At 42.7% G+C, this 12,583-nt stretch overlaps 1 protein-coding gene across 2 annotated transcripts in view; it reads right to left on the bottom strand.

The window, feature by feature from the left end:
- Positions 1 to 10,814, bottom strand: part of SAMD8 (sterile alpha motif domain containing 8) — a 57,297-nt gene extending 46,483 nt beyond the window's left edge. Inside the window, exon 1 of one of the 2 annotated variants that reach the window (XM_017549832.2) lies at positions 10,608 to 10,814. In XM_017549832.2, the coding sequence (XP_017405321.1) occupies positions 10,608 to 10,781 (174 nt within the window). In that variant the 5' untranslated portion in view covers positions 10,782 to 10,814. Of the gene's footprint in view, positions 1 to 10,551 lie in introns of both variants that reach the window. The other variant, XM_017549842.2, reaches the window with a different exon arrangement.
- Between the last annotated feature and the right edge of the window lie 1,769 nt (positions 10,815 to 12,583).

Genomic DNA, 12,583 nt, shown 5'->3' with positions numbered 1-12,583 from the left:
AAAAAAAAAAAAAAAAAGAAACAAAAAATAAAATGAAAGCAGTATTATTTTTCACTGTTTGAAGCAAATCTCATTTAAACAGATTTAAATAGAAAAGTAAGAAAGTTGCCAAGCACAGTGGCTCACTCCTATAATCTCAGCACTCTGGGAAGCTGAGTCAGGTGGATTACTTGAGGTCAGGAATTTGAGACCAGCCTGGCCTACATGGTAAAACCTCATCTTTACTGAAAATACAAAAATTAGGTGGGCACAGGAGGATGTCTGTAATCCCAGCTACTCAGGAGGCTGAGGTAGGAGAATTGCTTGAACCTGGGAGGCAGAGGTTGCAGTGAGCCGAGATCTTGCCACTGCATTCCAGCCTGGGTGACAGAATGAGACTCCATCACAAAAGAAAGAAAGAAAAGAAAGAAAGAGAGAAAGAAAGGCAGGAGAAAGAAAGAAAGGAAAGAAAGAAAAAAAGAAGGAATAAAGGAAGGAAGGAAGGGAGGGAGGGAGAAAGGAAGAAAGAAAGAAAATAAATTAAGAAAGTCAATCAAGTTCCATTATTAACCCATATATACATATACACACTAAGTAAAAGTAAAATCACAAGGCAGCCAATAAAACCAAGAAATCCAAGAAAAGTTCAGATACAGTTCCACGACCCACTAACAGTGTAATGTTGGAAATAGCTTAACCATTATCTTGTAAGGGATCCAGAGATTACAAACAGAAAGTAATTTGAAACATTAAACATGTCATGTTTTGTAAATTAGGAGGATAGAATTCTTATGTTAGAATTGGAAGTGACCTGAGAGATCAAGTACAATTCCTTAATTTACAGCTGAAGAAACTAAGGCTAGAGAGTCAAATAAGTTTTAGATAAATAAGCTATTCACAGCATCTTATATGAAACCCAAAAGGATGAGTACTGGCTCTAGATTTAAATTAACAAGGTTCAAATTGTGGATTTACCACTCAGTTATGTGACCCTGCAGAAATTACATAACTTTCTTGGGCCTCACTATCTTTATCTGTAAAACGAGGAGAATTCCTACTTTATAGCCTTGTTGTGAAGATTACATGGAATAATACATGTAATGCACTTATAATAATACACTTATAATGATGCTTAGCAAACAGAAGCTGCTAAATAGGCTGGGTACAGTGGCTCCCACCTATAATCCCAGCACTTTGGGAGGCCGAATTGGGCAGATCACTTGAGGTAAAGAGTTTGAGACCAGCCTGGCCAACATGCTGAAACCCGACCTCTACTAAAAATACAAAAATTAGCCATGTGTGGTGGTGCATGCCTGTCCTCCCAGCTAGGTCGGGAGGCAGAGGCAGAATTGCCTAACCCAGGAGGTGGAGGCTGCAGTGAGCTGAGATCACACCACCGCACTCCAGCCCGGGCAACAGAGCGAGAGATTCCATCTCAAAAAAAAGATGGAAATCACTTTTCAGCAGAACAACAATGTAATCAAGCAACACAAACTGAGAAACAGTAATACAAGAGGTCCCAGTTACTCAATGCATTATTCTACACGTCAATATGCATCACTCATATAAAGGCTTAACATAAAATTTAACTATTAATAAATATTTCCACAGTAGCACACCACTCACCAGCATTTTAAAAAGTAAGTTAGTGATAACCGTTGATACCTAAAAACACTTCTGTACAGTTTGACAACTGGGAAACTTCCTAAAGTGACAGGCACCAAAAACTAGAAAGACACAAACTGTTCTACTGGGCTTAATTATAACGACACACACAAGACCTTCTAATCTATTATTGGACAATCTTTGTTTTTTTTGCTGTTGTTGTTGTTTTTTGAGACAGTGTCTCACTCTGTTGCCCAGGTTGGAGTGCAGAGGCACAATCTCGGCTCACTGCAACCTCCGCCTCCTGGGTTCAAGCAATTCCCTTGCCTTGGCTTTCTGAGTAGCTGAAATTACGGATGGGCACCACCACACCCAGCTAATTTTTTTTGTATTTTTAGTAAAGACAGAGTTTCACCATGATGGCTTGAACTCCTGACCTCAGGCAATCTGCCAGCCTCAGCATCCCAAAGTGCTGGGATTACAGGCATGAGTCACCTCGCCCAGTTGACAATCTTTAAAATACAGAGGATATATCAACAAAATGAAACCTTTACAATCTGCTTAATTTTACAGAACCAATGTCTATGTTCAGATGGTGATGACAGTGACTTAAAATGCTGGATTTTTCATGTAGTTTCACTTCTCACACATGCGCACGTGTGTGCATGTGTGCGTACAAAATAATAAAAAATACTGGAGTACAACCATCTGAAGCAATTGTCCTCTATTCTGAATTCTGTGACTGTATTTAAAAGCCCTACATTCAAATTCTCCTAAAGGAATTCACAACTGATAAAACTTGATTCATAAACAGAATATGTGCTATTTTTAGAAATTACTACTGATTTAGTTTACAAAATTTAAAAGTTACAGTTTCCAAGTGATGTATAACATATAAAAAAATTAAGATCCATATCTCAAGACAAACACCGAGGAAGAGATTTTAAAAATTATATAAAGCTAGAGTTAATAAATAAATTTTACTTAGGGCAATTATATATTATAGATGCACTCAAGCTAAAATGCAGCTAAATCAAATACATGTAGCTTATCTAAAATGCATATAATAAAGACTACACCAGGCTGGAAGTGGTGATCACAAGGTCAAGAGATCGAGATCATCCTGGCCAACATGGTGAAACCCCATCTCTACTAAAAAAATACAAAAATTAGCTGGGTGTGGTGACCTGCGCCTGTAGTCCTAGCTACTCAGGAGGCTAGGCAGAAGAATGGCTTGAACGCCAGAGGCGGAGGTTGCAGTGAGCAGAGATCGTGCCACTGAACTCCAGCCTGGGCAACAAAACAAGACTCCATCTCAGGAAAAAAAAGACTACACTAGTTTGCAGATCCACAAACTAGAACATAAAACAACTCTGATGAAAGCAAAAAGCCTAAACTACATGCAGGATAACATTTAATTTGGGCATTTATGGCCAAACTTTGTGATTAATAACTGCAGTTTATAGTATTTGGGATTATCCAATATTTTTCCATCCCATTTTAAAATTTTTACCATAAATGAAAACATTTTCTTTGTTTTTTTTGTTTGTTTGTTTGTTTGTTTTAAGATGGGGTTTCACCATGTTGGTCAGGCTGGTCTTGAACTCCCAACCTCAGGTGATCTACCTGCCTTGGCCTCCAAAGGGTTTGGATTACAGGTGTCAGCCACCACACCCGGGTGAAAACATTTTCATTCAGCAAATAAAAACTACTCTTTTCTCTTTATACTTATCAAAAGATATTTTTCTTTTTCTTTTTTGAGACAAAGTCTCAGTCCATTGCCCAGGCTGGAATGCAGTGGCACAATCACAGCTCACTGCAGCCTCTGTCTCCCAGGATCAAGCAATTCTCCTGCCTCAATCTCCCTCCCGAATAACTGGGACTACAGGGGCACATCACCGCACCTGGCTAATTTTTAGTAGAGATGGCATTTCACCATGTTGGCCAGGCTGGTCTCAAACTCCTGCCCTCAACTGATCCACCTGCCTCAGCCTCCCAAAGTGCTGGGATTACAGCCGTGAGCCATTGTGCCTGGCCTACTTTGCTTTTTCTTGGCAAGCACAGGGTAATGTTTCCAAAACATCTATAAAATCTACAATAATTACAAAATAGTTTCAAAGACCCTGCACTAGTTCCTACCGCCCATTTTGAAACTCTTTAGTGGTGATTTTCTGTTTTGTTATGTCCCATTTCTGAGCAGAAGAATTTAGGGCAGCACCTTTAAAAGAATTAAATTCCCTCCTCAGTTACATCACCATTCTCTTGGCTATACTTCAGTTCTGAGACTTTTTTGCTGCCCTACCCATGCACTCATAATTTTACTCAAAAAAGTTGTCATATATACCAGAATAACACAAACTTTTTCTAGCTCCAAATAGCCTTTAAACTAACTTCCACTATCAGGCTGCACCTAATTCTCTACACCAAATCCAGAACTGTCTCAATTCAATGAATAAAAATCTCACAGATATTACTGTCCATTTTATATCCTCAGTTATACCAAAAGCTTTTACATGCTGATAAAAGTTTAGTGACAAATTTGGTGAAGGGTTCCTGACCTGGCTGCAATGCCACAGCAAACTAGTAAAGAGGCAAAGTATCTAAAATTCTAATTTTTATTCTAACCAGGTTAGCAGTGTAACTTATCAACTTGGTAAAATGTTTTTTGTTTGTTTTTTGAGATGGAGTTTCACCCAGGCTGGAGTGTAACAGCACAGTCTTGGCTCACTGCAACTTCCACCTCCAGGGTTCAAGCGATTCTCCTGCCTCAGCCTCCTGAGTAGCTGGGACTAGACCATGTAACCATGCCTGGCTAAATTTTTTGTGTTTTTAGTAGAGAGGGGTTCCACCATGTTAGCCAGGATGGTCTCGATCTCCTGACCTTGTGATCTGCCCACCTTGGCTTCCCAAAGTGCTGGGATTACAGGCGTGAGCCACCAGCCTCTTTTTTTTTTTTTTTAAAGATAGGTCCTCACTCTACCCAGGCTGGAGTGCAGTGGCACAATAGCGGCTTTGACCTGGGTTCAGTCCTGAGTTCTGGGACTATAGGTGTACACCACCATGTCTGGCTAATTTTTTGTACTTTTAGGAGAGGTCTCACTATATTGCTCAGGCTGGTCTCCAACTCCTAGATTCAAGGGATACACCCACCTTAGCCTCCCAAAGTGCTGGGATTACATGTGTGAGTCACCCCACCCAGCTGGTAAAATCTTTATTTTTAAATGTGCTACACTGGCAGGGCGCCGTAGCTCACGCCTATAATCCCAGCACTTTGGGAGGCCAAGTTGGGTGGATGCTTTGAGCACAGGAGTTCAAAACAAGCCTTAGCAACATAGTGAGATCTCGTCTTTACTAAAAATACAAAAATTAGCCAGGCATGGTAGCCTGTGCCTGTAATCCCAACTACTGGGGAGGCTGAGGTGGAAGAATTGCTTGAACCCAGGAAGCAGAGGTGCTATGAATCAACATCATGCCAGTGCATCCGGCCTGGGTGACAGAGTAAGACTCTGTCTCTTAATAAATAAATATGCTGCATCCAAAATCCAATCAACATAATGGAAAATGAGAAACTGGCTCAAGACTCCAAACTCCATTATATAATGTAAAAATGTATTGGCTCTGGAGTCAAACTTTAATGTACGGCTTTGGAAATCTCTGGCTTTCATGCCAATATTATATTGATGGAACTTATATCAATTCCATTCAGCCTCAAAGTTCCAAACGAAAACAGATTTGCAGGTATTTCCAAAAACTCAGTGACACAGGTTAACCTATAGGAAGGCCCTAAATTAGCAGAATCCATGGTTCTCACCTCCAACCAGAATTTATCTGTCAAGAATTTCAAGACAACAGAACAAGTATCAAGATGATACTAATGTCACTACCTCTCTCGTCCTCAGCTACAACTCATAAGCTTAACTAAATGTACAACAAAAATTTAAGACACTCACACCTGGAATCCCAGCACTTTGGGAAGCTGAGGTGGGAGGATCACTTGAGGCCAGGAGTTCAAAACCAGCCTCGTTAACAAAGCTGACACTCCATCTCTACAAAAGAAAAATAAAAAACATTATCCAGGTGTGGTGGCACATGCCTATAGTCCCAGCTACTCAGAAAGCTGAGGCAGGAGGACTGCTTGAGCCCAGGAGTTTGTGGCTGCATGAGCCATGATTGTGTCACTGCACTCCAGCCTGGGAGACAGAGTGAGACCCTATCTTTAAAAAAAAAAACAAAAAAACCAAAAAACTTTTAGACAAATATAAATATAGTTCACTGTCCTGCCTCCACAACAGTCTTTTCTGAGGTACATATCATAAAACACTGTTTTATGGGAAACACTGTGTTGAAACTACTATAACCAAGTTTTTCTTAGTTAATAGTCTCATAGTATGTTATATTCTATATTATTGTGAGGGCTCAGTACATAGTGAAGTAACAGAACATTTCAATACAGAGACATGAAGTCACTAAACTCAGCTAAAAGGCTTCAGATCTGTGATGATGGTGCTGTGTGTATAGGAGGAGCGGGTACAGGAATATTCACACCACAGGTCTGTTACAAATCCATGTCCACACATTCAGATAGCAAATTATCAGGAAGCAACAGTGGCAGCATATAAACACCAATTTGTTTTCCAAGTGTGCCTGGCCCATGAGTTCCTATTTTTAGTTAACATCTTGATTTCTCAAGGCCAAGAAAACCACAAGACCTAAAGTAAGCATCACGTCCTGATGATATCTGTTGTCAAATGGCTTTCTCTGTTCTTGCTCTACTATTAACCCCTCAATGTGTTACCTCCTACCCATACAGTAAAACAAAAACAAGAACAAAAATGGTTTCAAAAGAATTCCCAAAACCACATGCAAGCAAATATTAAAGATATAGCATTTTGCAAATAAGTAAAACTTTATTTATAATCAAATATAAACATATGAGAGATGTGAAAATAATCGAGGCTCTCCCGCTGTCATTTCTGCAAAAAAGTAAAACATTTAATCTGGGAATGAAATGGTGTAGTCCTCCTCTATAACCTAAATCCATTTTAAAAGAATTATGAGGCCGGGCGAGGTGGCTCACATCTGTAATCCCAGCACTTTGGGAGGCTGAGGTGGGTAGATCACGAGGTCAAGAGGTACAGACCAGCCTGGCCAACATGGTGAAACCCCATCTCTACTAAGAATAAAAAACAACTGGATGTGGTGGCACATGCCTGTAATCCCAGCTACTCAGGAGGCTGAGGGATGAGAATCGCCTGGACCCAGGAGGCAGAAGTTGCAGTGAGCCAAGATCGCACCACTGCCCTCCAGCCTGGGCAACAGAGCAAGACTCCGTCTCAAGGAAAAAAAAATACAATTAGCTGATACCATATTTTTTTCACCAAATACCACAATCATTCAAAAGAGCTTCATAGGTAATTTAGCAGAATATGGAATTATATTCATACCTCACATAAATCAGTTTGATGTCCAAAGAGAATCAAAGCTACAGAAGCTTTAAAATTAAAAAGTGAATTCAATCTTAGTGAGTTCATTAACAATCCACTGCCATATGAAAAGTGAAGGGGGTAGACTCTGAAGACACGAAAGATTTCCATCCACAAATTAACGGGCACGCTAGGTACACCCAGTAATTAACACCATATATTACATCAGACCTGGAAGTAAAATCTTGAAAGAATAGCTCGTTAATATGGCTTTCTTATAAAACAATAATACTATTAATGGAAACATCTATTATTTAAGTTTCTTAAAAAAAGTGTTCAAATTCCAATTCTTAGAAAAGCCTTGAAAATATCTCAATCACTAACAGCAAAGTTTTAAAGAAGGATTGAGGATCTAATGATTAACAAAATAAAAATGTTTACCAGCAACTGTGCAATGTGAATAAGCTTTTGCAGAATGGGGAGTATGCTACTGAAATCAAAACTGACTTACCTAAATATGTCTGCATATTCTGCCATCACAGTCATGATGGCTTCTTCTGCCTTAGAGAAATTGCTCTACTATAAAACTGATTCTTTTCTTTTTCTTTTTTTTTTTGAGACATATCACTCTGTCACTCAGGCTGGAGTGCAGTGGCATGATCTCAGCTCACCACAACCACTGCTTCCCAAGTGCAGGATTCTCCTGCCTCAGACTCCCCAGTAGCTGGTATTACAGGCATGTGCCACCATACTCAAATAATTATTTTTGTATTTTTAGTAGAGACGGGGTTTTGCCATTTTGACCAGGCTGGTCTTGAACTCCTGACCTCAAGTGATCACCCGCCTCACCTCCCAAAGTTCTGGGCTTACAGGCATGAACTACCACACCTGGCCTAAAACTGATTTTCTTTACTTAATGGCTGTGAGAACTGACAAAGGGAAACTAAAATTAAAAAACTATTAGACACAATAATATATTAATGGTACAACCCCGTCTAACAGTTTCTCTTTAATTTTGCAATAACATTAAGATGTAATCTTAATAGAGTTCTTATACTGCAATTCAGCAAAGTCTTACATGCCATGACTTTTATTCAGAACTAAGACCTTGAAGACAAGGTCTCCAGAGGATCTCATTCTAGACATGAAACAAGTAAACAGTAATATTATGTAAACATCAACTAAAGATAATTTTTATAAGTTAAAGAAAAGGTAATTAATACTTTAACAACCTCAGCTAAAAACAAAGCTAAGAATTCACATTTCCTTTGAAAAAACAATTACTATTCCACTGTGCATCTGAGGGTATGTCACACAGTCTATACACATAAATTAATTTAAAAGCTGTTGCCAATCAATAAATTATCATCTCATGAAGATTAAACAGTAGATATCCATTTAGATTTAATCAAGCATTTAGAATATGCTTGATTAAAAATTCTCTGCCATATATATATATACACACACACATACATACACAAAAATTAGCCAGGTGTGGTGATGCCCACCTGCAGTCCCAGCTACCCCCAGCTATTTGGGAGGCTGAGATGGGTTGCATAAGCCTGGGCAACATGGCGAATCTCTGTCTCAAAAAAAAAAAAAAAAAAGAGAGAGAGAGAAAAAGAAAGAAGGAAAAGAAATGGGCAACAACTTTACAAACCTATAATCACATAAAAAGTTGTAAAACATATGAGACATGTGGCTAAAGTCAAACAAAGGCTTCATGGAGCCATGTTATGACTTAACAATCACAAAAGGAAGTGAATTTATCTCTACTAAAGTGAATATAAATATTGCAATCATTATTTTTCTGGCATAATTATGTTTTGGAACTATGTCTTCCAAAAAAAAAAAAAACATCTATGTACCCACCTGTCCCAGTTGTGTTGGCTGCCAACTACAAGCATCCTCTGTCCTTATTTTTCTAAATCACTCTACTAAAAATATTATTCACTGGCCGGGCGGGGTGGCTCATGCCTGAATCCCAGCACTTTGGGAGGCCCAGGTGGGTGGATCACGAGGTCAGGAGTTCGATACCAGCCCGGCCAACATAGTGAAACCCTGCCTCTACTAAAAATACAAAAAATTATCCAGGCGTGATAGCAGGTGCCTGCAATCCTAGCTACTCGGGAGGCTGAGGCAGGAGCATTGCTTGAACCCGAAAGGCGAAGGTTGCTTGCCGAGATTGCGCCACTGCACACCAGCCCGGGCGACAGTGAGAGACTCCGTCTCAAAAAAAAAAAAAAAAAATTATTCACACAATATCTGCAAAATGGTATTTGAATATTGGTTTTGCAAATCTATCAAAAGTAGCTGTCCAATTTTCAAGAGACAACTCCAATCCTGGAGTTTGATCAGTGAGAGGAAGAGTTGGTATTCCGCCTAGACTGTGGCGAGTTCACCTGTGCCCCCTTAACCCAGAAACTTGCATTGACCATATTTTTACCATGTGGCAAATACATGTTGTCAACTCAAACTGTGAAAGTGGAACCAATCAATATTGAGTATCTGTAAAATCCGAGTGTCTAAATTCTTGTTTCATATTTAATTTTTAAAATCCAAGTGCCCAAATTCTTGTTTCAAGTTTAATTTTTAAAATCCGAGTATCCAAAGTCTTGTTTCAAAGTTTAATTTTTAAAACTTAAAGGTAATGTAGTAAATCTTTTTTAGGATCTTAACGTGTCTGGTATTTAAACTTAGAAATTTAAAAAAATAAAAAAAAGAAGACGAAGAATACCATTACTGTCAATAAATCCAAATGGTATCTTCATTTTCAGAACCATGTCTTTTACTACCTTCTTCAAACATCACTTCCTCTCCACTACTTCCCCCAGTCCTTTAGGCAAATCAGTGATTCACACCGCCCCTTCCACCCCAGATTCTTAAAAGGATTCACTGTGCACGAATGAGAAAGCCCCACAATCCAAGTACATTGCCCTAGTGATCTTTGATGTTTTGAAAGGCACCTGTTAAAATGCCAAAGCCCAAAATTAGATCCTCAAGGGTTCCTTTTCTTTCTTGACCACACTTCTCTTTTTCAATGCCTCCCTCACCCCTAGAGGCCAAACGATTTCCCATCCAATAGCCCTTCCTCCTTCCAGTCAAACCTAAATCCTGCCCTCCATCACCACCAGCCCCAGCCGGGTCAGAGGGCTCCAGTCCCAGCACCGATCGCCCTCCCTCGCCCTGGGAAGGGAACACTGGCCCAGGTCTTGCTCCTCTCCTCACCCCCGCTGCCAAATTCAGAGCATCTCTTTCCCCAGGTGCACATTTCCGCAGGACCCCTTCGATCTTCTTCCCCCACTGCGCTGCTTTCAAAAGCCCCCAAGCTCTGGGCTCTTCAAGCCTCCTCCTCCCACCCCCTCCCTCTTGCTCCTCGGCCTCCACTTACCCCTCAGCGTTAGGCCCTCGGTTCGACAACCTCCATTTCTTTCAGATTCCATTCCAGAGCTGACTCTCCCCGCTCCCTCAACCGTCTCCCCGGGGCCCCTCTGGGTCGCAGTCCCTCGGCAGCCCCCAGCTCCATCCCAGACTCCGCACTCACCCTTGGCAGCAGGCGCCCCCCAAGCTCCCCTCTCCTCAGCCTCAGCTCCCGCTCACCTCCGCGGTCCGAGTCGGGTTCCCCGGACCCACCTCCGAGTCGGCGTCCGAGCCGCCGTCGGAGTCCGGGGCCCTCCCCGCCTCGCCGGAGTGAAGTGCCCCAAGCGGCGGGGGCGGAGCTCGGGGCGGGGAGCCGGAGTGGAGGCGGGGGCGGTGGCGGCTGCGCGCAGGCATCGCCCCGGCCGCCGTCACCGCCGCACCGGCAGCTGCTCTGAGCCGAACCGGAACTGCTTCGGGAGGCGGGGCCCTACCAGCGGGGGGCGGGGTTCTACCGGCGGGGGCGGGGCCTACACTGGAAAAGACGCGAGGCTCCAGATCCGCCGGAGAGGAGAGCCAAGAGAAGCAGCCGCGGGGGAGCCCGAGGGCGCATGCGTCATGGTGGAGGCCAAAGCTAGAGGAGGAAGCGGGGCTAGCGGAGGTGGGGCGGGGTCTGCGGGATTAGTAAACGGGGTTAGGGCGTAGAGGGAGGTTATCTTAACTCCTCTGGAGAGAGCCAACAATTCTCCAATAGCCAGCCCCCAATGATCATTGTTATAATTTACTGCCCTTTTATTCTTTGACAGTGTCTATGCCAAATGCAGTATAAACATCTCATTTAATCCTTGTGCTAAAGCCAGGCGTGGTGGCTAAAGCCAGGCGTGGTGGCTCACGCCTGTAATCCCAGCACTTTGGGAGGCCGAGGCGGGTGGACCACCTGTGGTCAGGAGTTCGAGACCAGCCTGGCCAACATGGTGAAACCCCCGTCTCTACTAAAAATACAAAAATTAGTCGGGCGTGATGGCGCACACCTGTAATCCCAGCTACTCAGGAGGCTGTGGCAGGATAATCGCTTGAACCCGGGAAGTGGAGGTTGCAATGAGCCAAGATCGCGCCGTTGCACTCCAGCCTGGGCAACCAGAGTGAAACTCCATCTAAAAAAAAAAAAAAATCCTTGTGCTAATTCTGCAAGGGGGATCATACAACAAAGAAAGGTCAAGAAACATATTGCCTGCTGATCCGAAGGTAGTGAGTTATCGCGATTGTTCACAGTCAGTTACAGATCGAACTCCTTGTTCTACTCTTTCCCCCCTTCTCACTACTGCACTTGACTAGTCTAAAAAAAAAAAAAAATTAAAAAAAAAAAAGAAACGTATTGCCTGACGTATTGCAAACTGATATTCCAGCCCAAATCTCTCTAACATCAGAACCTATATTTTCCTCACTCCACCATGCTGTGCCACCCTGAGGGAAGGCCTCCTTCCAAGCCAGGCCTAGCATTGGCATAAACCAAGTCCAAAGCCAGCAGTAATCTGGACACAAGCCCCTCTTTGGCCTTGCTTCCCCACACAGTGCCAGGCTGACTTCAGTGGTTCTGAAGCGGGTGGAAGCAGGTTCTGGGGTGGACCCGAGTGCAGACGGCTTCCATGGGATGCCCTGGCATGGCCTTTCCCTTCAAACTGGTCTTAAGGCCAAGGGCAGCTGGGAACCTCCCCACTGCAGCTCATATCCTTCCCAGCTCCATCAGGCCACTGAGAAGTCACATGAGAGAAGGCGAGAGATATCTCATCTCTTTTCTGATAACCAGCTCTGGCAGAAGGACAGGTTGACCTTTCTGTTTCTATTTTGGGAACCAAAGCCCTTATAGGCAGAGGACTCTCCCTCCCACCCTCAAAATGTTTCTGATGACAGTCAGCCCCTTTGGCTCTCAAAGTCTAGGGCAACACTCACCTCCCTTCTCCCTGTTTGACATACAAGGACCTCTTCAGCCTTTTCTTCTGAGAAGTCAGCCATCTTCATTACCATTGTTCAAACCTTCCCCCATTGGCCCAGGGCGGTGGCTCACACCTGTAATCCAGCACTTTGGGAGGCTGAGCCAGGCGGATCCCTTGAGGCTGGGAGTTTGAGACCAGCCAGGCCAACACCGAAAAACCCCGTCTCTACTAAAAATACAAAATTTAGCACGGCACACACCTATAATCCCAGCTACTCAGGAGGCT

The sequence above is a fragment of the Cebus imitator genome, unplaced genomic scaffold (genome assembly GCF_001604975.1).
Source record: "Cebus imitator isolate Cc_AM_T3 unplaced genomic scaffold, Cebus_imitator-1.0 Scaffold11, whole genome shotgun sequence".
Taxonomy (NCBI): Eukaryota; Metazoa; Chordata; class Mammalia; order Primates; family Cebidae; genus Cebus; species Cebus imitator.
Note: the sequence above shows the minus strand (reverse complement) of the source record. Positions and strands in the feature narration are given on the sequence as shown.